This window comes from Mustela putorius, unplaced genomic scaffold, assembly GCF_011764305.1.
Source record: "Mustela putorius furo isolate JIRA1106 unplaced genomic scaffold, ASM1176430v1.1 tig00537350_pilon_pilon_pilon, whole genome shotgun sequence".
NCBI classification, from domain to species: domain Eukaryota; kingdom Metazoa; phylum Chordata; class Mammalia; order Carnivora; family Mustelidae; genus Mustela; species Mustela putorius.
In genome coordinates, this window is record NW_025422471.1 from 23,335,694 (window position 1) to 23,361,328 (window position 25,635).

Here is a 25,635-nt window from a genome sequence, read left to right on the forward strand (position 1 = left end):
TCCTAGTAAGAGGTGCTGGAGCGGGATCCCGGTCCCAAGAGTGCGGAGGCGGGAGCTCCAGGGCCATAGGGTGCGCCTGGGTCGGGTGCAGGATTCCCCCGCCCCCACCCCGGCCGGCGGCAGATAAGGGAACCGCCACGCCACACACCGCCACACACCGTGTGAGAGCTCGGGAAGGGAGAAGTCGGAACAAAGGCAGCCGGGACCCACGCTGCGAAGGGCGGCCATCTGCTCCGATACCGGGACGCGCTCCCTCAGAGGGCTTCCCTGGGACAGGGAGTGGCGGCCCCGGGCTGGGGAGGGCGGGGAGCAGCCCTAGCCGCCGCGCACTTGGCTTTGGGGTCCGCGAGCTCCCGGCGGCCGCGCTGCGGGGCGGAGCCTGGCCGCCACTCACCGCCCTCCTCTCTTCCCTCCCGTAGGTGAGGCCGTGCTCGGAGCTCGGACATGGCAGCATGACGGCCCGGGACCGCGCTGCCAGAGGCCGGCCAGGAGGAGCCCCCGGCTGCGGGAGCGAGCGCCCGGAGCAGCGACTGCTTCCTGAGGCCGCCTGAGCCTCCTTCCCCACCCGCCGGCTGTTGCTGTTCACCCCGTGGAGTCCCGACTTCTCCGCCTGCAACATCAATATGTGTCATGTTATTGTCACCTGTCGCTCCATGCTCTGGACCCTCCTGAGTATCGTGGTGGCTTTCGCAGAGCTCATCGCCTTCATGAGCGCCGACTGGCTCATCGGCAAAGCCAAGAGTCGCAGCGGCGCCGAGCCCGACGAGCGGAGCGGAGGCCCGTCGGAGCCCTACCACCCGACCCTGGGCATCTACGCCCGCTGCATCCGCAACCCGGGCATGCAGCACGTGCAGCGGGAGACGCTGTGCGGGCCCTACGCCGAGAGTTTTGGCGAGATCGCCAGCGGCTTCTGGCAGGCCACCGCTATCTTCTTGGCCGTGGGCATCTTCATTCTCTGCACGGTGGCCTTGGTGTCCGTCTTCACCATGTGTGTGCAGAGCATCATGAAGAAAAGTATTTTCAACGTATGCGGGCTGCTGCAAGGGATCGCAGGTAAGCGTGCGGGAGAGGGACCGGGGCCCTGCCCTGCGTGTGCTGTGCGCCCCCTGCCCCTCGTTCCCTGCCGGTTGAGAAGAGCCGGCTCCTGTCCGGTCAGACTGGCTTTCTCCCTTTTCCCTGTTGCACTGTCGCCCGTTCTTTCTCTCCCATGTTCCTCATTGCTTATTTCCTTGGGCTCGAAGTTAATGGGTTTTGTTAGAGTAACTACTCCTACTTTTTTTTTTGTTTGTTTGTTTTTACCATTAAATTAAAAGCATGCTTTTCCGTCAGTGCATCCCGTTGAGGAAATTCGGGTGAGAGGCACCCCCCCCCCCCCCCGCAGCAGGCACCCTCTGCTAAGAAGGAAGGCACGTGAGTGTGGGGCCTTCAGTCTTGGGCAGTGGGTCCGGCCAGGTGCTCGGTCCCATCCCAACCACAGGACGATTTCACCTTTGGGAGAGGAAGAAGCAGGCTGGGAAGGAATTAGTATCAGCTGTTCTGTGTTTAATAGTGTTCTGGTTTAAATTGTCTGTCTCCTCTCGTCTGACAGAATGTTCTGTGCATTCACATCAGAAAATACAAACCTAACTGCTCCACTTTCAGGCAATTTCTCACTAATGAGCTCATTAGAAATTGATGGAAAGGAGAGTCTGCACCCTTCACAATGATCCCGAGGAGAGGCAGGGAGTCGCAGGATAACTTCTGTGCGCCCCAGCGCTTTCATAGCCTTTCCCTGATGGGTTTGGAAGGTGCATCCTGAACCAGGAGGGCATCAGTCAGTCTGTATGGGCTCAAGGGATTTGTTCTGGATGGCAGAAGTATGCACACATAGATACAGATGCTGCAGTTTTGAGATATCGTCAAGAAACTAAAGGAGTAGACTCTCACTTTGATTTTTCAGGGGGGAAAGAAATAGCTTTTTAAACAATTAGAACCAAGGTATTTGTTAACTCTACCAGGAGAACAGTAATCCAGCCACAAACCCTAACTGAAGGCCACAGGTGACTCATCCCTCAGCAAATGCTAAAGGTTTATGCATGGGACTCTTTGACAGTGAAGATAAGCCCTGAGCCTGGTGTTCCAGGGCTGTAAGGAAACAGACCCCAAGTGAATTCACTGTAGTCTGCCTAATAGCAAACTCTTGAGCTCAGTAGGGCTGGCTTCCAAATCAGCAGATCAAACAAGTTATTTTCCAAACAGCTGATAAGATAATGTTTTCTGTTCGTCCAATCTTTGGGGAGCCCCCATATATATGTGGTGGTTGGTGGATAAGGGCCTAGAGAAGAGAGAGAGAAGCCCTGCTGCACAGTCCTGACCTGTGTGCATGCAGAATATCCTCTGGGGCCCCCATCCCTCTGAGAGGAATTGCCAGATGATGAAGGACTTGGGCAGTCCTAGGCATTCATAGAATTTGTGAAGTCAGGATTCTGATTTTCAGTTTTGCTTGAGATAAATATGCCACCTCTTTGGGCCTTGTCATTCCTCAACTGAAAAATAGGGGGATTGGAAAATATAATCTTATCTTAGTTTTTGTTTTTTTTTTTTTTTTTACTTTAGATTTTTAATTCTGTGAAGCTCATTATCCCCCTTTTTATTCTGAAATCTGAAGTTTATCCCCTTCAGCTTGGCATTTTACTTCCCAGATAGGTTAAGTAAGATTCATCTTTTCCTTGTCAGAGAAATGCCCCTACTTTATTGCACTGAGACACACAGTGCCTCATAGGAATGTGTATATATGCTGTGTGCATAGCAAAACTTCTGCTGAGAAGTACTACCAAAGGCTTTTGAAAAGCCAGAAAAAAACAGGTGGATGAAGAGAAGGCAGTGTGCACAGTTTATTAATCCCGTCAAGAGCCTTGGTTGACAAGAGAGAAGTGGATTTCTGTGTAATTTTTCTTTACTGTGTGTATGTCCTCAGCCTTGGTGATTCATGCCTTTACAATGAAATTTACTATCAAAGTTCTGGTATGCAGGCAAAACTCCTGCTTTGTCATCCCTAAGAATGCTTTTCATCTTGAGAAACGTGTGCCTTCTAGCACTTGTAGCCCTCTATAGCCCGAATGGGGCATCTTGGGCCGTAACACCTAAAGCTGCCTTTTACAGTCATTCAGAAGCAACTTACAGACACCCTTTCAGTCTTGTGATTTACATGCAGGTTTTGAAGGGTCGTGGTTGGGGGTGGGGCACACAGGGAGAGGGAGGGAGAGAATCCGAAGCACGCTTCAGGCGCAGCATGTAGCCCATCATGGGGCTCAATCCCTTGACTGTGAGATCATGACCAGAGCTGAAATCAGGAGTCGGATGTTTAACCAACTGAGCCACCCAGGCGCCCCCACGCAGTTTTCAATAAGGTGTTAGTCTAGTGAACTCAGTCTCGAAGAATGAAGATTAGTCCAGCAGATCTTTTGGTGCTCTTGTTTGCTATTTCACATAAATGACAAGTGTTCATTTGGCACAAAGATCAGTGCATGTCGTAGGAATTATTCATACACTCCCATGAATTATTCCTGACTTCCATTCCTCCCTCTCTCTCTCTCTGTATCAGGTCTCTGGGAAGAAGAGTTGAAAAGAAGAAAATAGTAGCATACCTGAGGTGTTAGTCTGTTGGTCACCTATCCATCCCAAGTCTAGATTTTCTAAGAGAACTTTCTCCCCACCCCCCTCAGTTATGTTCCCTGTGAATACATACAGCATCCCAGAAAGTCTGAGATTACTTAAAATTTCGAATTGGCAAGAGATAGAGATTCCTATGTACTCAGACCACCTCTCTGGAGCCCACTCATCTGAGGGTAAGAATGGAAGTACAGGAAGAAGTAGTTTCTCGGCCCAGTCTAGCAGCATCCCCCTCGAGCAGAAATCGTGGGTGAGACTGACTACGCAGTGACTCCCTCATGGTTCGGATTGGGGTGTGCATCTGTAAGGGATGCTTGGTGGGCTCTTTCTCTCCGAATGGAGACCTATGCTGGGTAGTTCAGACCAACATAAATGGCTGCCATGGTCCTTGAATCTATGGCTGAGAAAGTTGCCCCACCAGTGTCTGAAACAGCTGACTTGCTTTCTCTCCTGTCGGCCAATATGTAATAGCATCTGGGCGGCCCCAGCCTCAGCCAAGGACTCGGTGCAGCTGTGAGCATCAGTCTTCCCTCCCCTACCCCCCAGTTCTCAGTCCTGGATCTCTCGGAACAAATGATGAGAAAGGAACTGTTGCCAGTGCTACAAGAGCATTCTTTGGAAATACACTCAGACTGTGTTTGCTCTTAAAGCTTTCATTTTGGCAAAAGTAACATTTTTGTAAAATATAACTGGGTGAAAAATTACAAGATACTGTAAGCACATTCCTTAGTACAACTTTTTTTTTTTAAGATTTAAAAAATTTATTTATTTGACAGCTATCACAGAAAGAGAGAGGGGAGTAAGCAGGCTCCCCGATGAGCAGAGAGCCCGATGCAGGACTCGATCCCAGGACCCTGGGATCATGACCTGAGCCGAAGGCAGAGGCTTAACCCACTGAGCCACCCAGACACCCCGATTAGTACAACTAACTTTACAGAGTAAATGGGCCTTGGGTTTGTGCAGCCTCGTTGCCTACAGAAAGTGTAACATAAATTATCCAAATCTGGGTATTTCGATTTTAGAAGTGGGTATGAAAGAAATGATACTTCAGTGGAACTCTCAGAATCTAGATTATTTAAAAATAATAATAAGATACAACTACTGACTGTTAAGTTAACCCAGATATGGGATTTGCCTTTAAGATCTAGCCTGCTGGTGGGCACCCCTCTGATATTTTCTAAATACTTAGCACAGACGCCTTTGGAGGTCAGTACTTCTCTCGCTCTCGCCTGAGAGGTCAGGCTTCACCTGCCTCTGCATCAGCCCTGACCTACCCTTCCGGTGGCTGTGAAGCGGCCGGTTTGACCTCACTTCTCTGAACCTCACTTGTAAAATGGGCATGATGACGTATAATACAAACCTCAGGGTTGTTCTGTGGATTGAATAAGATCATATGTGAGAAGAAAGGTTTAAGCATAGTACTTGGCACACAGTAAATAGTAAGTGGCAGCTTTGTGGTTATTAGAGTTTATCTGCTTCCTTGGCAGGACTTAGTATTTTTTTTGTTTCCTAGAATTCCCTCATTTTAAGGAAGAGTGGTTTCTCTTCTACTCTTTGGAACTGCGCTTGTTCTGCTGGGTATCAAGCATCACTATGTTGTATAGGGCCATTCCTCGCCCCTTCATAGCCTGCTTGTGTTGGGGCTGAGTGGCTTTGGGGGGACTGTGGGTGTCCCTGGGGCATTTTTTTCTAAAGCAGAAGATAGCAGTTGAGTTGAAAGGAAAACCAAGAACTTCCTCTCACTGCTCTTCCGTCCGACACACACAGTCTCTCATTTCTTTCCTTACTGGAGGCAGCTCCTCGCCATTGAGCCTTGACTGCAGTTGGCTTTGCAAGCTCCCTCCATAGACAAAATCACAGGCTGATTGGTCTTCACGAGGTGAAGACTTGTCCAGAACTTGGCAGAGCCAGAAACACGCATCAGTCCGGAGCCCTCTGGGATTCATTACAAAAGCTGGGTAACCGGCCAGCAGGGTCGTTGCTGCCAGCTGTCTTCCTTAGGTTGTGACCTGGATGTAATCCATAATGAAACCGTAGAACGCAAAGATCCAGGTTTTCCATGACAGCATCGGGCAGTTTGTTTTTAGAAATGCATGTAGGGCTCTCTTAGAAGCCCATGGAATCCCCAGTGACTCCGGTTTGGGACAGAAGCCATTAAAATGAGCTCAGGATTTGGCTGACTTCTTTTGGCTTGGACTGTTCCACTGGGGTTGCTATGAAGGTTGGACTAGCACATGAGCTGCTGGGCCTGGCTGCTGCTGTCTGTTCAGTCGTCATCCTATGCTTGTTTGCTTCTTTATGTCTCCCTGGCTCTCACGCTCTCTGCTCCCCGTAGCCCTGTCTCTATCCATTTCAGTCCAGCAGGATTGCCTCAGCAAGCTGCTCCACCAGTCTGACCAGATAGATCACTGTGGGGCTGAACTCTGCCGTTGCTGTCTGGGAGAGAGGGCGTGCTCATGGGACTCCCTCTCTGTTGTCATGGCTCCACCTGCTGTGTGCGGGCTCAGCTTTCTGGGAAGTGAGCAATGATGGAGGATGAAGGAGAAGAATATGCAAAAAAGGGCAAGGAATAAAAGCAGCATCTGAGAGACGAGACAGGTGGAGGGTTTTGCCTTTGCTGCTTGTAGAATTGCTTTGTCAGAAATCAGAACGTATGTGGGAGTATGGATAGGCTGATGAAAGGTGCCATGGTCACTGTCTAGGACTGGGTATTGCCATTGCTGTTTTTCATAGGCTGAACAATAACCTTAGCATCAAGCCGGTCTCAGCATGTATTTTGTATTAACGACTCAACCTGGTCTCAGCATGTATTTTGTATTAACGACTCAACCTGGTCTCAGCATGTATTTTGTATTAACGACTCAACCTGGTCTCAGCATGTATTTTGACTTATCCTTTGCTCTACCCATTCACCTCTGGGCCAGAAAGATCAGCCACTGCAGAGGAGAAAAATAAGAACAGGGGCTTGCAAAGCACAGGGAGAGAGGAAGAGATTCCTAACTCTTGCAGTGATCTTGTCCTGTAGTTTTATACCTGAAAAACTTACCTGGCTTTGTCCAAGAAGGTAGTGTGACCCTGATTGCCCAACTTCAAAATCCCCTCAGAGAAAAAGCAAGAGGAAAATAGAGGAAGCATCCTGTGCTTTTCCTTCTTAGAACAAAGCACCGGAAGCTTCTGGCTGTCAAAGGGAGGCTCTTCATTTCTGGCTCTCCAGACAGAGAATGTCTCCCCGCAGAAGTCAGGTCTGACAGTTCTGTGCCTGAATCTATTTAAAAATACCAGCAGGGGCACCTGGGTGGCTCAGTAGGTTAAAGCCTCTGCCTTCGGCTCGGGTCATGATCCCAGGGTCCTGGGATCGAGCCCCACATCGGGCTCTCTGCTCAGCCGGGATTCTGCTTCCTTTCCTCTCTCTGCCTGCCTCTCTGCCTGCTTGTGATCTCTGTCTGTCAAATAAATAAATGAAATCTTAAAAAAAAAAAAAGAATACCAGCAATTATGACACATTTACTAATTCATCGGCCCCTAGTAACCCTCTGGTAAAAACTGAAGAAATGTTGTACAGTAGGCAAGAATTAAATTCCAGTTCAAGGAGCTTTTATGGGATGCCTACTAATTGCAAAGACCTGTAGACTCAGGTCTCCAGTCTCTTTTGAGTTTCTGCTTCCCAGCCATATTAGAGAGCCCTTGTTTCATAAACTGTACCCTAGAGAGGCAAAAATATGTATTTAAATGACTATATATAAAGGGAACAGAGAACTCAACCATATCATTAGATCAAAAACTACTCCCTAAAAGCAAGTGCAGGCATTGATTTGAGTAAATCCAGGGAGCAGGATCTGTTTTTAAAGAATCAATTGGAAGGTCCAGAAGAAAATTGCAAATTCTCTTAAAATTCAGAAACAGCCATTGATATGCAAATAAAATGTGGAAAGCGGTTTGCCATGGTAACCACTTAATTACAGACGTAAATTATCATGGGGCCATGGATGATGTAGGTTCAGATTCCATGAACAAATAATCACTTAAGTATGGCTCTGAATATTTCCATGAGCAGTTCAGGCAGGCACTCTGCTTTAAGAGCTTAATACATGGGTCGTATTCTAAGCTATGATGCCACTTGGAAAGTAATCTACATCCAGGAATGAAGAACTGCGCTACAGCACAGCCAGCCCCAGCTAACTACCAGTTCCATTACTGTATATGGGCTTTCCAGTAGCTTTATTAAATATCCAGGACTCACTCTCTTTTTTATCTTTTATTTTTTAAAAAATATTTTATTTATTTGAGAGAGAGAGGGCGAGCGTACAAGCAGGGTGAGGGGCAGAAGGAGAGGGAGAAGCACTCTCCCCACTGAGCAGGGAACCTGATGCGGAACTCAATCCCAGGACCCCGGGATCATAACCTGAGCTGAAATCAAGAGTTGGACACTTAACTGACTGAGCCACCTAGGCACCCCATGAATGACTTTCTTTTTTAAAAGATAATCCCCAATACCAATACAATCTAAACTAAACTTTGAGAAGGCAAAGCCAGTATTAAGAATTTCAAACCAAAATGCACAAGTTGCTGTGTATTGAGAGTTTTGAGGCCAACCTCAAACCTCAGGGTCTTGTGTTGAAAAGACACCTGCTTTAGTGGAAGAGTTATTTAAGATTATCTTAAGGTTATCTGGACCTTAAGACTAAGACTTCAGCATGCAAGAAATTTGCTTACTGTCCTAAAAATTTCATAGCTCAAAAACTAGATTTTTTTTTCACATGTCTTTTACTCTGCTACACACTGCATTTTATTTATCTTGGAAGTTTATTTTGAATGATCAGTGTAATTTGGTTATAGTCAAACAGAAGCTCTATCTTAATTTTGCATGTTAGATGAATAATTTATCAAGAAAATATTTCATAAATCCTTCCCCGGTACATGTAGTTTAAAAAATAGCTTCTCGGAAAAAAAAATAAAGAAGAAAGAAAAAAGAAAAAAAGAAAAGAAAAAAGAAAAAGGCTTCTCACTCGGAATGAGAAGGAAACTGTACCACCAATTCACAGGAAGGGATAATCTGGCTAAATTATTTTGTGGGATGCATTTTAACTGTTAGAGAGTTAAGGCTTTAGAAACTGTCAGTGAAATAATTTGCATATAAACATGAATCATTGCTGAGAAAGACTTCAGGAGGCTTCAACAAGGGAGAAACTGCATCTTTCTTAAAGATTGTTTCTCTGTATATTTTAAGGGCATCAGACAGTTTGTAACTGATGGTCATTAATTCTGAGTAATTCTAACAGAAACTTCCTCTGGGGGCCTTAGTTGTAAAGTCTTTTTATGACAGTTGTGCTCTGATTGTCTTCCAAAGAATTCTCTTTATGTTGCTCTATCATCCGCTGTCCACCCCCGACCCTGGAAAAGTATTTTTCTTGCCAATTATAATTCCCTGGGAGTGTTTTTAGTAGGAAATCAGTACCATACAAGATTCTTCTGGGGAGATGATAGGAGCATTAATACAAACATTAAAAAAAAAATTTTGACACCTGATCCTTTACTTTTATTCTCCTTCCCATCAGAAAATCTTGTTGGTTAAAAACCTCTGTTATTAATCATGTATGAAGATGACATGTAGAAATAATCTGCCTAACAAAGACCTGTGGTACCATCCAAAAACCCTTTTGATTACCAGTGAACCTCGGCCCTCCAGTTCCTGGTCTGCCTATCAGAGCAGAGTTACTCGGTGTCAAAGTTGCACCCACTCTGGCTTGTCCAGTAACTCTTGAGATTTTGAAATGAGGTTCAGCGAAAGCAAGTTTAGATTCTGGATTCCAAAGAGACAGAATTCCAAAGAGCCTTCTTACTCTTCAGCGCTATTACTTGTTTCTTAGAAAGGTGTCCCCAGCCTGGCACAAGCCACCTCTGCACTCTTCTCCCCTCTCCGCAGAGGGGCCTCTTGCCCAGCATTTACTCCCTTTGAATGAATCCTGGTCCATCCATTCTGCTGAGGTCTCTAGCGGTCCACAGCAAAAAGAAGAAAAGACAGGGACAATGTGAGATTTCATAGAGCTGAATGTATTCCATTTAAAGAACTGCCTTCCTGGGTGGCTCAGTGGGTTAAAGCCTCTGCCTTTGGCTCAGGTCATGATCCCAGGGTCCTGGGATCAAGTCTGGCATCGGGCTCTCTGCTCGGCGGGGAGCCTGCTTCCTCCTCTCTCTCTGCCTGCCTCTCTGCCTCCTTGTGATTTCTGTCTGTCAAATAAATAAATAAATCTTTAAAAAAAAAAAGAACTGCCTTTGATTCTGATTACATCCTTCACCGTTTTTGTGTTAAAATATCCTTTAAAATATCCTTTTATGAAATGATGAGGAAAGGAGAAGATGGTTTTCAGTGTCCTTATATCAGCAAAATAAAAAATATTGGCCTTGTAGTAATTTTTCTGGTGATTGTACTAGTGTGCAAAGTCCAGAAGCTTGGGAATTACTCTTCTAGAATGTAAGCAAGGGTGCAGATTGTGTCTTTTTCACATTTCTATCTCCACTGTTCAGAATGACCTACATACATAAGTCCTCAGTCAATGTATGTTATTGGTGAAAACATACTACATACACAAGTCCTCAGTCAATGTATATTATTGATCAAAACGCGATCTGTGTTATGATGATCTCTACAAGCCCAGCCATAAATTTCTAGGTGTCTGGAAAAGAGTAAAGTGTTCTCCAGTGCTGCTAAGCCTCAATCGTGACATGACCTCTGCCCTCCCAGACACGGCATAAATAGATTAATGGAGCTATTATCCACAGAACTAACTGGCAGCCACTAAAACCAAATTCTGTTTGGCTTTTACATAAATTTTCATTGAAAAATTGAAAATCCTTAATGGGCAAAGTGATGTCAAAGGTATAGATTAACCAAAGATGGCAGTTCTTGGGCAGAAATCCTTGATTCATGTTATAACTAATACTTCGTTGTATTACTTCTGAAATATTCCTGACTCTGAGCGGTGAACCTGATGTTTTGGTACTGAGGACAGTGGCCTGCCTGGCATCTGAGAAGTCAAGCAGGCTGGAATACCATCACCAGATGGCATTGCAGCTTGGGAGATGTAAGCCCAGAACTCTTCTTGGGTGGAGGGACGGGCCCTGAGAGCCACCATCTTGGTGTCTGCAGTTGTCCTAAGCAAAGTGTCACTCCAGCCAGATGGCACAGACTCAGGGCGATATCCCTGATGTGCGATGTGAAACAGGCACATCTCTTCCAAACACCTGAGGGACTTACGCCCGTGCTGCATAGTTAATGGCAGAAGGATGCAGGAGGAGGGGCGGGGGGCGTGGCGAGAAACGGAGATCATTGGTGTGTTCTGTGAATTAAGAAAAGCCACTTGAAGGGAGTGAGATGGTAGCACAGTGGCCTGAGCTGCTGGTGGAGGATGTAATTTGGGGGCGGTCTGGGAATGCTTTTGGTAAGAACACAGGGTATGTTTGCTTGTGGATGTGCAATTTTAGACAGTTCCCATTCACACAGAATCTGAACAAAGACAAAAATGTATGTGGAATATATGGCTTACATTTTTTCCCTCTAGTCCAGTAGGTTTCAGGCTTGCTTGCAGTTTTCTGCTCCCGGGTGGTCTGCATCCTGCGGAAGAGGACATCCTAGCAAACCTGAAATTGTTCTGGCCTGTTCCCTAGGTTTTCTTTTTAGAAATTTCTTTAGCCAGGGGCAGCCATTCCACAGTGGCATATGTGGTGAAGTGAGGAGGCCGGTGACATTTGGACTGTAGTGAAAGAGGTGTGGATAGAACTTCTCTATTCGTTGTTGTCTTGCTGTGGCGTTAGCAAACCAGCCTGAGTGAACAATAGGTGACCCTTTATTTTGGTGCAGCCTTTCCCTCCCTTTGTCCCCTCACAGCACTGGACCGCACAGATGTCTTTGCCTTAAAAGCTGGTGTCCAGTTCGCAGTGAAACAGCCGCAGCTGAGCACAGTGGCTCGGGAGTGGCGTCTGGAGCCCTCCCGCCTGGATCTGAGGCCCGGCTCAGATCAGCTCAGATCAGTGCGGGGCCTCGCTGGATCCCTGCAGGCTTCAGCTTCCTCGTCCATCAGGTGGTCAGAGGAATTGTACCAACCTTCAAAGCTTGTGAAAAGGACTGAACCAACTAAATTTAAAGGGCTTCCCCAGTGCCTGGCACATTGTAGTGCTCAGGAAGCATCAGGGGTTGCCACTGTTAGTTTAAGTTATTCTGACCATTAAAAGGTTCTAATCATCTGTATAACCTTCCAGGTTTAAGATATTCGTTGTGAATGGAACTTGGGAGAAGGCATTTATAGCTTTAGCTCCATGCCATCTTTACTTAGAATCTAGCATTTTTGTCATAGAAGACCTTTCCAAAAGGTTCTTGTGAAGATGTAAAAAGTAGAAAGAAGATAGGAATCAAAACTGACGTGTGAAGTCAGCCCACAACACAACCTGTGTAGAGGACTGTGGTGTAGACCCTGAGTGTGGATTTGGGATAAGGATGGAGGAATAGAAGCCAGGGAGTAGGAAACATACTTCTCACCACCGTTAACAAGTTTCCCGTTGAATGGGAGTCCCTCTGAGCTCAAACAGTTGCTGATCCTTTATGGAACAAATGGATTTTATGTCACAGTTAAGACTTCTGATTTTTACTCTCACTATTCTAATAAAGTTTTTCAGATAGTTGTATTTGCTCCTTAGAATTTCACAGGTAAAAAATTTAAATAAAAAGTACATTTCTTCTTTCTTAAAAGATTAGAGAGAACCTGGTTTAGCCCTGTGTTATGACTGAGAATGATTGCTACAGAATGTCTCACCAAGTCCCTGCACGTGAGGAGTATGTCGGTTCATAGCATGACAACTGGGGCGAGAACAGCGTGATGACCAGTTCAGTGGGTGGGACCTGGAGGTGGTGTGACAAGGTGTGCCTTTCTCAGAGCTTGATACATTTGCCTGGGGGTGCTGGGAAAGAGAAGTATCCCCACCTAACAACAGTTGATGACCTATCAGCAGCTATTAAGGACTGCCAAAATGACTTCCAGCTGTCAGCATAAAAGAGGACTTGGGGAAAAACTGACTTGGGGAAAAACTGAAGTTTAGATGAAGAGAGCTGTAGTGTACGGATAAATGTTAACTAGCATCCCTGCATTTGTTGTAAACCACTGTGTACATCACTCGCTCTGCCACATGATGGGCTCCGCCCGAGAGCTACGTCTCTGCACACGGTATTCCCCTCCCCGAATGCAGACCATGCGCACCAGGTGCTCATCGGCGCCCCTGCCTTCGGGGCTGCTGCTGGGAGGGGGCCTTCCCTGCGCCCGAGAGCAGTTCTGCGTTCTCTGTCTCCAAGGCTGGCATGTTCTGTTGGTCTTTCCATTGTCCAGTCTCCTGCTGCTTCTGAACACCACCCTTCCCTCTTTTGCAAATACCATGGTCCCCCCCCTTCTTCCTTGTACCTCTCTGTTTTCCGTCACCTGCCATTTTTCCTGAACTTCTCCACGTCTGCCCCTGCACTGCTGCCCTCCCAGCTGGTGGCCTGGGAAGGCCCCACGGGAACAAAGCTTCTTCCTCCAACCAGTTTAATAACTTGGCATGTGTGTTACCTTGATTTCCTTTAAAGCGTAGCATCTACATCACAGTGCCCTGTCCTTCCATTCACCCAACAACTATTACTAAGCACCTATTACATGTCCTAGAGTGTTTTAAGCAATTGGGATACATAAAGAATAACTGACAAAGTTCTTCCTCCTTATGGAGTTTACACCGAAGATGGTGGAGACAGACTGTGAACTAAATAAGTTATTATATCAAAAGGTGGTGGGGACTATGGAAGAAAGAAAAGGTGTAGCCAGGGTAAGAGAGGTGAGGTATGCTGGGATGGTAAGAGGACCAGTTATAATAGTAAATAGGATAGAGTAGGATTCAGGGAGAACCGATTTAAAGACTTGATGGAGATAAAGGAGTCAACCATATGGGAATCAGAAGGAGCTTTGCAGGCCCAGGAAACAGTTAGAATGAAGGCCTTGCTGGTGAGAGTAATGTGGGCTCTGAGGGAAAGAGAGGAGTCAAAACTTACTCTAAGGTTTTTGTCCTGAGAGGGTATAAGAGTTGACATGAAGTGCTCAGGGCAAAGACAAGACTGAAGTGGGTAGCGGCAAGCGGGAGTTAGGTTTGGATGTAATTTTCAAGTACCTCGTTAGACATCCAAGTGGAGTTTAAGCAGGCAACTGGATAGCGGATCTGGGTATCAGAGTGCAGGCGATGTCAGCCTGGAGTGTTTAAAGCGTGGGACCAAGTGTGATCAGTAAGAATACAGAGAAGAGGACAAAGGATTGAGCCCTGGGCACTCCAGTGCTAAGATACCAGAAAGTTAATGACAGCAAAGGATACTGAGAAGGAAAAGCCAACACAGCATCCCCCCTAGAACACTGGTGGATGCTCTGACATGCTTGCAAGGAGGACTGTCCTGTCTTCGTTTTCTTCTAAGCCTGTACTTAGTATTCTTTTCTTTTGAACTTGCTGATTGAACGTACCACTCCCAGTAAGCCTGGAGTGCTCTCTGAGCTGTGGCCTAGAATGGGACTGGGATACTGGAAGCCAGTCCCTCTCTCGTCTGATTTGCTTTACTTCCTGTTGGAGAGGGTTCCCTTCCTGAGCAAGGGAACGAGGTGGAGGGGGCATGGTGGCGGGGGCAGCCTCCTGGCATTGTGCTTTATTGAACTGAGCCGGCTCAACAAAAACTGGAGTGCAGGCTAAGCTAGGTCCACATCCCAGATCTGTGAGTCACAGGGTAGACCTGAAGGGAATCAGCAAGGGGTTCTGCTGGGTTCCTAAATGAGTCAGTGGCTATTTCAAGGAAATGAATTGAACTCTTGACCTCTGTTATCCAAAATTAACGTGACACACCCATCAGGTGTATGGTAAGTGCTAAGACAAAACTGCCATGTAGACTAAGGGAAGTCAAGTTTTCTGCCCTCAAGGGGCTCAGAGTCCTACTAGGGTACTGCTCTATCTCAGAGCTGAGTATAATGACTGGCACTTAGATAACTCAGTAAATAGTTGTTGAGTAAGTCTACAAAATTAACAGTGTGATGAAGAACTGAAGAGAGACAGGGTAGTGGAAGCACATAGAAGACCATTCTGGCAGGAAGTGGTGACAAATGTTTCTCATGGAGGGGACACCTGACTTGAAGGGGAAAATTCCAGGTAGATGAATTCCCCAGGTGTCAGCATGAATAAGAACCCCGTGTTCAGGGAATGGGGATTGTGTGACCAGAATCCTTGAGTGTTACTAGCCCTTGTGTGTTTAAAGCCTGTGAAACCCCACATCAAGCCACTCCTGCACCCCCGCTGTGGCCACTTACCGCTGTGCTTGGCACTCAGGGAAGGCACACAGTATACAGTCAGGGGACTCACCTCACGGAATTACCGAATTGGAACCCAAATTTATCAGAAACTATTAAGCCTGCTGTCAGCTGTCTACTGTGCACTCACTCTCCAAAGAGATGAGGATATCTGATAGCTTTAGAGTGAGCTTCTCAATTATAATCTAGTGAAGGCTGAGTGTTGGGTCCCTCAGTGGGAGCTTCTCCACAGGATGATAGTAGCAGTATCAGCGGGCCTTGTTTTCTTTGTGTCCTTAGAAGAGTGCTTTGCAAACTGAGGTCTAGTTAGTCTTTGCTATTTAGTCTGAAAGCCTGTCTGAAGAGGAAATAAGATTTTTTTTTAAAAAAAAAAGATTTTATTTTTATTTGAGAGAGAGAGAGATCATGAGCACGGGGGAGGAGACTCCCTGCTGAGCAAGGAGCCAGATGTGGGGCCTGATCCCAGGATACTAGGATGATGACCTGAATCCAAGGCGGATGCGCAACTGACTGAGCCATCCAGGTGTTCCAGGAAATAGGAATTTGATGTCCAAAGATCCACTTATTATTCTTTGGGACAGGAACCAGACTTTAGTTCTCACATTTTCAGACCAGGAAAAATGGCCTCCTTCTGTACTCCTGGTGGGTGACCAACAAAAGACAAGAAACTGCATCCATCCCCTTGGCCAGCCGGAGGTGAAAGAGTGATGATTGTGTGATTGATCTGGAGGGAAGGAGGTGATGCTCTAACAGCCAGGAAAACACTGTGAAATGGCCATGGAGCCTTTCCTCATTTCCTTCACAGACTGAAGAGCTGTGGTTCAGACTTGACTCCCCCCATGCCTGGCATCTCATGAGGCTTGAGATGGTCATCTTCAGACCAAGTAAAATACTATGTGTTGTATTCAGGAACTCATAGTCTTTATAAAATTGGGTGCTTGCCAGGATCACAGAGAGGTTTATCTTCCTACCTAAGGGATTTACTTAAAACTTACATTTGATGACATTACTTCATTCCAGAGCAGTAGCAAGAAAATAACCTAAGATGTACAATTCTGTGGTCTAATTACAGGAGTCAATAAATGTGGACCACAAAGCAAGAGGACTAAGACTTTATCTTTCTTGGTACTTTTTTTGAACCTTCTACGTTTTAGACACTGGAAATGCTATAAGACATAGTTTCTGCCCTTTTGGAGCTCATGGAGTCTAAATATTTGAGTTAAATCCATACCACATGCTTAGGGTGTCCACAGAGGCTGAAGATTCCTATACAGTAAGACTGAATTGCAGAGAATCTGGGGTTGAGTCTGAAAGCTCCACCCAGACAGGGGAAAATGTTATTAAAACTGCACAGAGACACAGTGGGCATTGCATTGTGATAGCTGGTGTCTAACTCATATGGCCAGCCTCATCGAGGTCAACAGGACTGTGTCTCCAGCCGGTGGTGGCATCTCAAGTAGTCCAAGTAACTATCAGTTCTTCATTTTTTTTTCTTTCCCAGGTAAGGCTGTCATGCCCACGTGACTCTATGATGAGCAGATGGTACCTTCTGGGGTGCCATCCCATCAAGTAGACCCATGGCAGAGGTTATCACAGCTCTGAGTCACTGTTTCTTTCGCTGGTGATGATTTTCTTTGGGCTGTGGCCAGTATCACTCTCCCTGCTTTCCTTCCTCCTAGCTGGGCCAACTGTTGCTTAATCGGGCACATGGGAAGAGATGCCCATCAGAAAAGTCAAAGCCTACTGGCCAAGTCGCTTACTTTGTCAATGATGTCCCCCTCCCAAAACAATACTGCATTAGGGCAAGGTGGTGGAAAGACCCCAGAGACCATTCACTACAGGCTGGCCTAACTTTAGAAACTACTTTTTTAATAAGTACATAGGAAGATCAGACCATTTTCTGGCTTGGCTTCTTTGTGAAATTTAATCCAGAGCACACTTCACCTTCCCTTTGGTCTCCAGCTGTAACCCACAACCACGCTGAGAGTCCCTAAGTATACTGCAGACTGAGAACCAGAGAAACCATGCTAAGTTTGTAGCAGACTTGGTATGTCTGACTATAATGCCTGTTGTTTGACATGCCTATTTAAGACTTCAGTTTTGTCTCATTAGTTGGTGTCATTAATCCTACTTGGAATTCAGGGCATAAGTTTGCTTCTAAACACTGGGATTCAGAGCCCTGGAACAGGACAGTGTGACAGGCTACACCAGCCAGCTAAGAGTCTCTCCTTCTTTTCCTGCTGACAAATTTCATTCTCACTGATTGGTATCTGTCAAGTTATTTTACTGGTTTTCACGGGGGACACTGTGGTTTGGAGATTTTATTTATGTTGGGTTTATATCATAAACCCATCATAAATGGGAGATTTATTAAGGTTTAACTATGTTCCAAGCCCTCCTCTGAGTACTGGCATTAGAGGGGTAAATGCATAATACAAAAATCCTTGCTCTCATGGAGTTTCAAGTCTAGGGTGGAGACGGATAACCAAAGATGTAAAACAGGAGGTTGAACTACAGGATCTGTCCATTTTTATAGGTCAAAAATGACTCAGATATATTCTGTTGGTCATAAATGCTAAGGAGAAATAAAACAAGGAAAGGGGCAGGAGGTAGGTGATTGAATTTTAAGTAGAGTGGAATGGAAGACCACCCTTACGACATGGCATTTGAGTGTGGCTAAAAGCTGTCTGGAGGGAAAGTACCGCAGGTGAGAGAAAGAGACAGGCCCGAGCGCGGCTGGCACCGCTCACAAGCCGCACCGGGCCCGAGAGCAGCGCGATCAGGATGTTACAAGGTCAGGGCTCCTGTGGTTGCTGGAGAGGAAAACCGGAATTGTTACACTTACTGGAATTCCTCCAGTAGACAGCCTTTGCCTAAATACTAGAAAGATGAAAAATATCTTGAAATTATTTTTGCTCACCTGAAGGCCCACTGTTTCCTTTCTCTCACTGAGACGTGGGTCTTGCATTTTCCTGGTATCAGTGGTGTCAGTGACAACTCTGCTGAGTGCTGGGAGGAGAGGTCACCAGCTAGGGCAAGGTAGACAGGGACAGTTTCCTCCCTCTGACTCACTGACCCTCTGCAGATTTGGAGAAGGCAGTCTTGGTGTTTGTCTAGGTTGGCTGCCTGTGTGTCAGCACAGATCATGTCCACTGGGGCTTGCCGACATACTAGCCCACATTTTATTACCCTCCCACATGGACTGCCCTGTGGGCTTATAAATATTCAAGCTGAAGCTTTGGACAAACTCTAAGTTATTGAAAGTGTCCCTGCTGTCCTTATTCACAAATTAATTGGCCAGTAGCTACCACAGGATTTTCAGATGGGCTGAAGCACCTCAGGAACCTTGGCTGAGCTATTAGAAAGGGGGACAGCCAGGGGTGCTGAGCAGTGGTGCAGGAGTGAACGTTCGTGACAGTGCTGTGAAAAGCAATCTGATGTTGTGAAAGTAAGGATGATATTTATTTTAAAACTGCCTGCTTCCCGGAAGAGTCTGAGAGCCAAATTAAGCTATTCTGAATGTCCTAGGACTAGCTAGATCCCAGCTTGGGGAGCAGAGCTGTTGGGGGACCACATACTCCATGCTTTCTGTCTTTGGTCCCAATCATATTAAAACACATTAATTTTCGGGGCACCTGGGTGGCTCAGTGGGTTAAGCCTCTGCCTTCAGCTCAGATCATGATCTCGGGGTCCTGGGATCGAGCCCCGCATCGGGCTCTCAGCTCAGTGGGGAGCCTGCTTCCCCTTCTCTCTCTGCATCTCTGCCTACTTATGATCTCTGTCAAATAAATAAGTAAAAATCTTAAAAAAATAAACAAAACACATTAATTTTACTTATTGGGCTTAAGTCACATAATACAAATGATATGTACAGTTAATATTTTTTTAAGATTTTATTTATTTATTTGAAAGAGAGAGGCAGGGAGAGAGAGAGCAGGAAGCAAGCTCCCTGCTGAGCAGAGAGCCCTATGCGGGGCTCGAACCCAGGACCCTGAGATGATGACCTGAGCCGAAGGCAGAGGCTTTAACCCACTAAGCCACCCAGCACCCCATGTACAATTAATATTTAATTGGAGACAATTTAAATATGAATCCTGATCTTTTTAAAAAGTATTATTTATTTGAGAAAGAGCACAAGAGGCAAAGGGAGAAGCAGGCTCCCTGCTGAGCAGGGAGCCCGACTTGGGACTCAATCCCAGGACCCTGAGATCATGACCCGAGCTGAAGGCAGATGCTTAACCAGCTGAGCCACCCAACACTGGGCTTTTAAAGGGACAAGCAGCTAATGCTCCCTTGACTGGGACAGGCACCAGAGCTTGACAGGAGAGGCATTGAGCTAGAGAGTGCCTCTAAATCCTTCTGGAAGTCCCAGGGATGCTACCTCACTGTTTCCAGGGTGGTAACTGAGGACCTGAGGGCGGAGACTACCAAAGGGCCGTTTACCTCAGCTGGGTGAGGTTTCCTAGGGAAGGAGATGGGAATTAATTGAGCTTTATCATAGGCCTTAGAAATACAGAAGAACTAGCTGAGTAGATTTAGATCTCCCCAGCTGAGTAAGATATGTTCAGATGGAGAAGAGTTTATTTTTCCAAGGGTATTAAATTGTAGTTTGGCTTCTCCCCTCTCCCCAAATTACTACACCTTTCAAAATACACCCTTAAAAGAGACCTGATTTGCTTACTCATAAATGGTAAACTTTAAATTGCTTGTGTTTATATATGGGAGTGGTCTGCCAAAGGCTTTAACCTATTACCAGTTGCTAGTCTATGTTCCAGTTTTGTTCTGGCTGTTACTGTTACAGACTATATATGTTTTTACACACTTTAATATCCACAACCATTTTAGGAGTTAGGGAGTTGCCAGTTTTACAGGTGAAGAATCATACCCAGACAAGAAACTTTCCTAAGGTCACCTACTTCATAAGTGGCAAGAGCTTAAATTCCTTACCTCAGAGTTGCCCCGCCAAGCTTGTGCTCATTTGCTTGCTCTCAAATAAAATCTTAAAAGACAAACAACTTTATAGAGCCCAGTCCACATTTCACTTGTGGGGGCCTTAGTTTGCCAGCCTCTGCCTGGGGGAAGGAGGAGGAGCAGTTCCAGCCTCTGCAGCTACTTGCTGTATACCGTAAAGCTAGGGGGTTTCACCTGTTTTCTCTCCTGCCTCACAGGCTTGTTCCTGATCCTGGGTCTGATACTCTACCCAGCCGGCTGGGGCTGCCCAAAGGCCGTAAGCTACTGTGGACACTATGCATCAGCCTATAAGCCCGGAGACTGCTCCTTGGGCTGGGCCTTTTACACCGCCATCGGGGGCACGGTCCTCACCTTCATCTGTGCTGTCTTCTCCGCCCAAGCAGAAATTGCAACCTCCAGTGACAAAGTACAGGAAGAAATCGAAGAGGGGAAAAACCTTATCTGCCTCCTTTAGTTTGGAAGAGACCTACATGCCATTTTCTTCCTGGGTAATTTTGTGAAACAGTACTCCTCTGGTTTCATCGTCTGAGTCAGGTGAAGAACTAGCCTTTATCTACCAAAGCCTACATTCCACGGCCCCAAGCCTTAACAGGACCAGTGCGGGGCAATGTCCAGCTAAGTGATTGCACTCGAGGGCTGCAGTTCAAACTCTCGGAGGTGGAATACGAACCCTGACACACAGTTGACAAGTCTGTCTGACTCTATCTTCTCCAGGGCTCATAAAGGAGAATGATCTAAACCATCAAGGCAGCAGTTCGTCTGGTAACAAGAGGCCAGAGCTACATGTGCAGTTTATTCTGAGATGTATTTCTGCCACCAGGGTGCATGTCTGTAAGCATCCCTGCCTCAGAAAGAGGTTTTGGGGTTGGAGTTTTGGTCTCCTCCTAGTTGTTCTTCTGAGACTAAAATGAAGATTGCATACTTACGGGGGGTAGCTTATGTGCTCGAGGGCATAATATGACCAGAGGGGTCAGCAGGTTAGTGTGGAATCCCATTGTGGAGTGTGCTCTAGGCTGAATTCCGGGGTAAGGTTGGACTGACTGAACTGTCTCTCCAAGATTTTAGAAATCTGAGTAAGGGAAGAATAAGGACCGATATGATCATGGGAATGAAAGTCAAAAATCCTGCTAGGGAAGACAAATTCATTGCACTGCCCAGCAGTCAGCCTAGCACCAGTACTGGTCCAGTCTCCTTGTCTAAAGGAGATCCTGTGTTTTTCTCCTAGGGTTAGGATCGAGCTTTGACTGCCAAAAGGAAACCTCACCCTGTTTCCTCATTCCAGGAACAGAGGTCTCCAAGCCAACTGTGGCTCATTCAGATGTTCACTGGGAGAACTTACCAGAATATCAGCACTTGTGGGGAGACCTTCTCCCACTGTTTGGTAACCATGGGGTAGTCAGCTGTATTTCCAACCCCAGCAGTGCAGAATGACCTTCTTTGCAGGAAAAAAGGAGCTAGTCATGAGAGCTAAGTTTCTCCAGTTACTAGTGTTATTTCTGAAAGCAGACTGCAGCATTAAATTACTTCAGTAGGTGAGTTGCATCAAACCTTCATACCCAGAGAAGTACAGAGTAGAAATTTTAATGCAAAAACAAGAGTGCCTAGCACCTGTCTATGCCTATTTACAAAAAGAATGGAACACCACTATTAAAAGGGATTCAGGAACTTAAAATCTGGTTTCTATGAATTGCCAGTAAAATTGATTCAGAAAAATGGAATTAGCCACCACCTCAAATTTACTTTGGAATGATCTCAGTGGCAAGAACCTAGCTGGTATTACCAGAGCTTCCGAATTGCAGAATGATATAGAAACACTCCTTCACATAGTGTAAGCAAGTGGAGTGGACCTCTGAGATTTCTGGAAGAATTAAAAGTATGGGACTATTTGGGCTTATGAATCTGTTCCCTGAGAGCTTGCTGTGTGTTGAAAGCTTAACAAATAATGACTTAGTACCTTCTTTGGGTAAGGTATTGTATGCTAAGGGCCACCAGGCACAGAAACCAGATTCAGATTTTACAACACTGCCCATAGTGAATCATATCCAGGCTGAGTCTAAAACCATGCCTTGGTGCAAAACAACAGTTGCTTTATGTGTGGATGGAATGGGGCAACTGAAGTTTTATTCCCTTCTGGCCTTTGGCCTATACCACAAACCATCTTATCACACAGATTAAGAGCTAAGGGCAAGAGGGGTGGTGGTGTAGAGCCAGGCCTTAATTGGTTCACCATTCTTAGACTGAAGTTCAGAATTAGCAATATTTAAGTCCTACAACCTTGTTTTGTTTTGAAAAGAGAAGGAGTAAATAGCCTCATAGCAGCCTACTGTAGGGGCTCAGGAAACATTAATCCTAACACCACACAGAAATAGGGTATGGAAGCCGAAGGACAGAGTTCCTATCCCTGCTGTGTATTTTATGCTCTAACCACTTCCAATGCCCAAAGTCACTACTTTTTAACCCTTAGCAATAATTTTCATTCCAAAAAACAGCAGCCAAGGGGGATTCCTTTCATCAGCAGATTGGCTCCAAAATCAGTGTTAGGAAATGGGTTCTCTAACTCCCTTTTCACAGACAAGTTAAAGTCCTAAGCTCTGAGGACCTTCTGAGAATGGCCATCATCTTCATTCCCAGACTGCTCTTTGGCTAAGGTGGTGGTGTAGCTCCAGAACACCTGATAAAACAGTAGTCACAAGTGAAAATGTTACTTCTCTTGGCCAGAAGGAATTCACCCGACAGTGTTTTTATTCCATTATTCCGAATGCTACAGACAACAAAGCACATGCACACATATCACCCCAAACTACTACAAAGTACTTAAGCACTGATTGAATTAAAAGCAGAGCAGAGATGGAATTTCTGTAGCAGAGACAGAGTAAGAACTAATGTTGGACCTTTTAAACCTTCTATCCATTAGCCATGCTTTGGGAAAAATGAAACCTTAAAATCGTGCTAGTCTACACCAAAACTGTATCTCTCTTTAAAAACCACTGAATATGAGGAATGTATTAGACACATGTTAAATAATTGGACTGATTGTTGAACCACATTTTCCTAATAAATATCAATCACCTAATCACCTCAATCCAAAAATTTAATACACCTGGACCATTACTACTACCAGAAAAGTCTTATTTATTTTTGCCTGCATCTGCGCTTAAAAAGTTTTGTGACAGGCTGGGCTTCTCAACGAACTCCAAGAAGGCAAAAATACTTGCCTTGGATTCTGTGGATTTTTTTTTAAACCTGTGTGCTAATTCAACAATTGTTACATTGTGTAAGGATTTTTGTATAGTTTTCAAACATCTGTGGTGTAATGATCTTTGTTAAACATGTAAAGTGCCATAGCCTTTTTTTATGTGTAGCATATTTAAAATATATATGTGTATATTATACATACACAAGTCTGTGTGAAAGATGTGCAATAACAGGTGTATGTATGTTTTGTTTTTTTGGAAACTGGACAGGAGTCAGAACAGGGATTGTTTCTGTTTTGGCAAAGGAGAGTTAAACACTTTTGCCTTCATGGCCTAGTCATTAACCCATAACAATTTAAATGCTACACAAACCGATGTGAAGACAAGACTGGTATGAAATCATTGATTCCTGGGTCTAAATTAAAATAATCACTAGATTTATGTGAAAATTAAGCCAGCACCAGGCCCAGTTAATGCTAGTCTTTCATATGAAATGTGAAGCTGCCACATTGCCTTTTCTGTTAGTGCAAAACTAGTAGCTGGTACATAATCACTAAGGAGCTTTTTCTTAACATGCTTTGATAGACCACGTTAATGCTAGATCACTATTTAAGGGCTGATCTCACACCTTCTTCACCATAAGAATCTGGTTTAGAACAGACCTCTCTGTGCAATAACATGTGGCCACTAGAAATCCCTGGCCTGCATTTGTATTTGGGCAGCAATGACTCCCAAGGGCCAAAAGAGTTAAAGGCCTTTAAGACTGGGATTTCTTCTGAGACTGTGGTGAAACTCCTTCCAAGGCCGGGGGGTCATTAGGTGCTTTGGAGGAACTCAGCATCACTTGATATTCAGTAGCCACTTGAGCCAAATAGAAAACTGTATTTACCGCTAATGGACTCAATTTGAGCCTTCAAATTTATAGTTATCCTATTATATTGTAAACTAAATACATTGTTTGTCTAGCATTGATTAGGTTCCTGTGCATATGTATTTCACAATGCCCTCCCCTCCCCAGATTGGAATTAAACCAGATTTTGGAAACTCATTCTGATTTTTTCAAGTCTAAGTATATTGGTTTCAACAGAATTACATAATTTTCTCAAGAAAACACCTACAAGTCAACTTTTATGTTAAACACTAACTGATATATAATAATGATGGGGGAAATACTCAGGTATTTTAACTATTCCATTTATTAGTTATATATCTGTATCTATATATCTTAAGGTTAGCTTTAACTTCGAGATTAAGTACCTATTTCTTTCTTGGAGAAGCATCAACATAAAAATGGGGAGGGAAGAACTCTCAAATATTATACAAATATCTTAATTTTGCAGTAAATTTAAGAACTATGAAAATGCTTCCAAGTATTAAAAACACTTTTAAAAGGAATATATATAATAATGACAAAGAATAAAGTCAGCTAAGGGCACAATCTCTTCCAACAAAAATACCAAAATTAAAAGCCAGTTGTGGGGCAGGTGCACATCCATCTTTCCTGAAGGTAATCCTCCCCATAGAAAGCCTCACTGAGAAGCAGAATTCTACTTTAGACACTCGAAGAGGACACTATTAAGACTTCTCATAAACTCTTGTTCAACTCTGCATATCCCATGAAGCACTTACCTGACAGAATAAACAAAAATGGCTCTTTCAAGGGCCTGTAACCTCTGAAACTACTTTTATGCTTTGTCTTCTAAAGATACCTGACACCTGCTAAGCTTCTAATAGAAACAAAAACTAAAAGTTGACAAAATTATTCAAATCACAAAAGAAAAAGTTTCTGAAAGAATTACAATATAGGTAGTCCAAGCAAAATCGGAAATTTTCACTTGCTTTTTCAGCTATCACATATTTAAACCAAAAGAGAAGGGACCCTGGCTTTACATGTCAGCAGAGGCTAGAGAACCCTCGCATGTGCTTCCCATTTCATCCCTAGTTATTACTTGGCAATTCTGCTACTGGATCAACTTGCCATGACTGAGCTTCCCTGGAACACTGCATTCAACTTATTCCTAGCTCTCCTTAGTCTTTCCTTAACATACAACCACTTAAGAACAGTCTTGACTATTGAAAAATTGGACATGTATTTTAAGTGCATTATTTAAGTGGACATGTATTTTAAGTAGTTTCCATTAATTCACTACCTTTTCAACTCTCAAACACTAAAGAATAATGGCATCAAAACCAACATGTAGCCTACTCTTCAAAGCAGCAAGAACCAGTAATTGTCTTTTCTTTCAGAGTCCCTATCAAGCAGCTTAATCATTTGGCTGAGGCCATCTAGCTGCTGTCCCTACTACTATCTTCTTCTTGCAGCTTCTTCCTCACCATGGAGAGTTCTGCAAGATAAGTCTTTAAGCTGAGGTACACAGGATGTAGATAAAAGCATAAATAAGTAAAAGGAAGCAGTAAAACCACATAGGAAGGAAAAGCCAATCAAGTAACATGTAGATATTAGC

General features: G+C 44.9%; 1 protein-coding gene across 1 annotated transcript; it reads left to right on the plus strand.

Moving 5' to 3' along the window:
* Nucleotides 1-608: 608 nt before the first annotated feature.
* On the plus strand, nt 609-24,218 carry LHFPL2 (LHFPL tetraspan subfamily member 2). Its single transcript, XM_004766823.3, has 2 exons — nt 609-1,053; nt 20,174-24,218. Exons 1-2 carry the CDS (start codon nt 624-626, stop codon nt 20,428-20,430), a joined length of 687 nt encoding a protein of 228 aa, XP_004766880.1. The 5' UTR covers nt 609-623; the 3' UTR covers nt 20,431-24,218.
* Nucleotides 24,219-25,635: the final 1,417 nt, after the last annotated feature.

Bases quoted from the DNA above. Each gene is read 5' to 3' on its own strand.
- LHFPL2 (XM_004766823.3), top strand. From the start codon at position 624: ATGTGTCATGTTATTGTCACCTGTCGCTCCATGCTCTGGACCCTCCTG. The intron at 1,054-20,173 runs GTAAGCGTGCGG...CCTGCCTCACAG, and splicing joins GCTGCTGCAAGGGATCGCAG to GCTTGTTCCTGATCCTGGGT.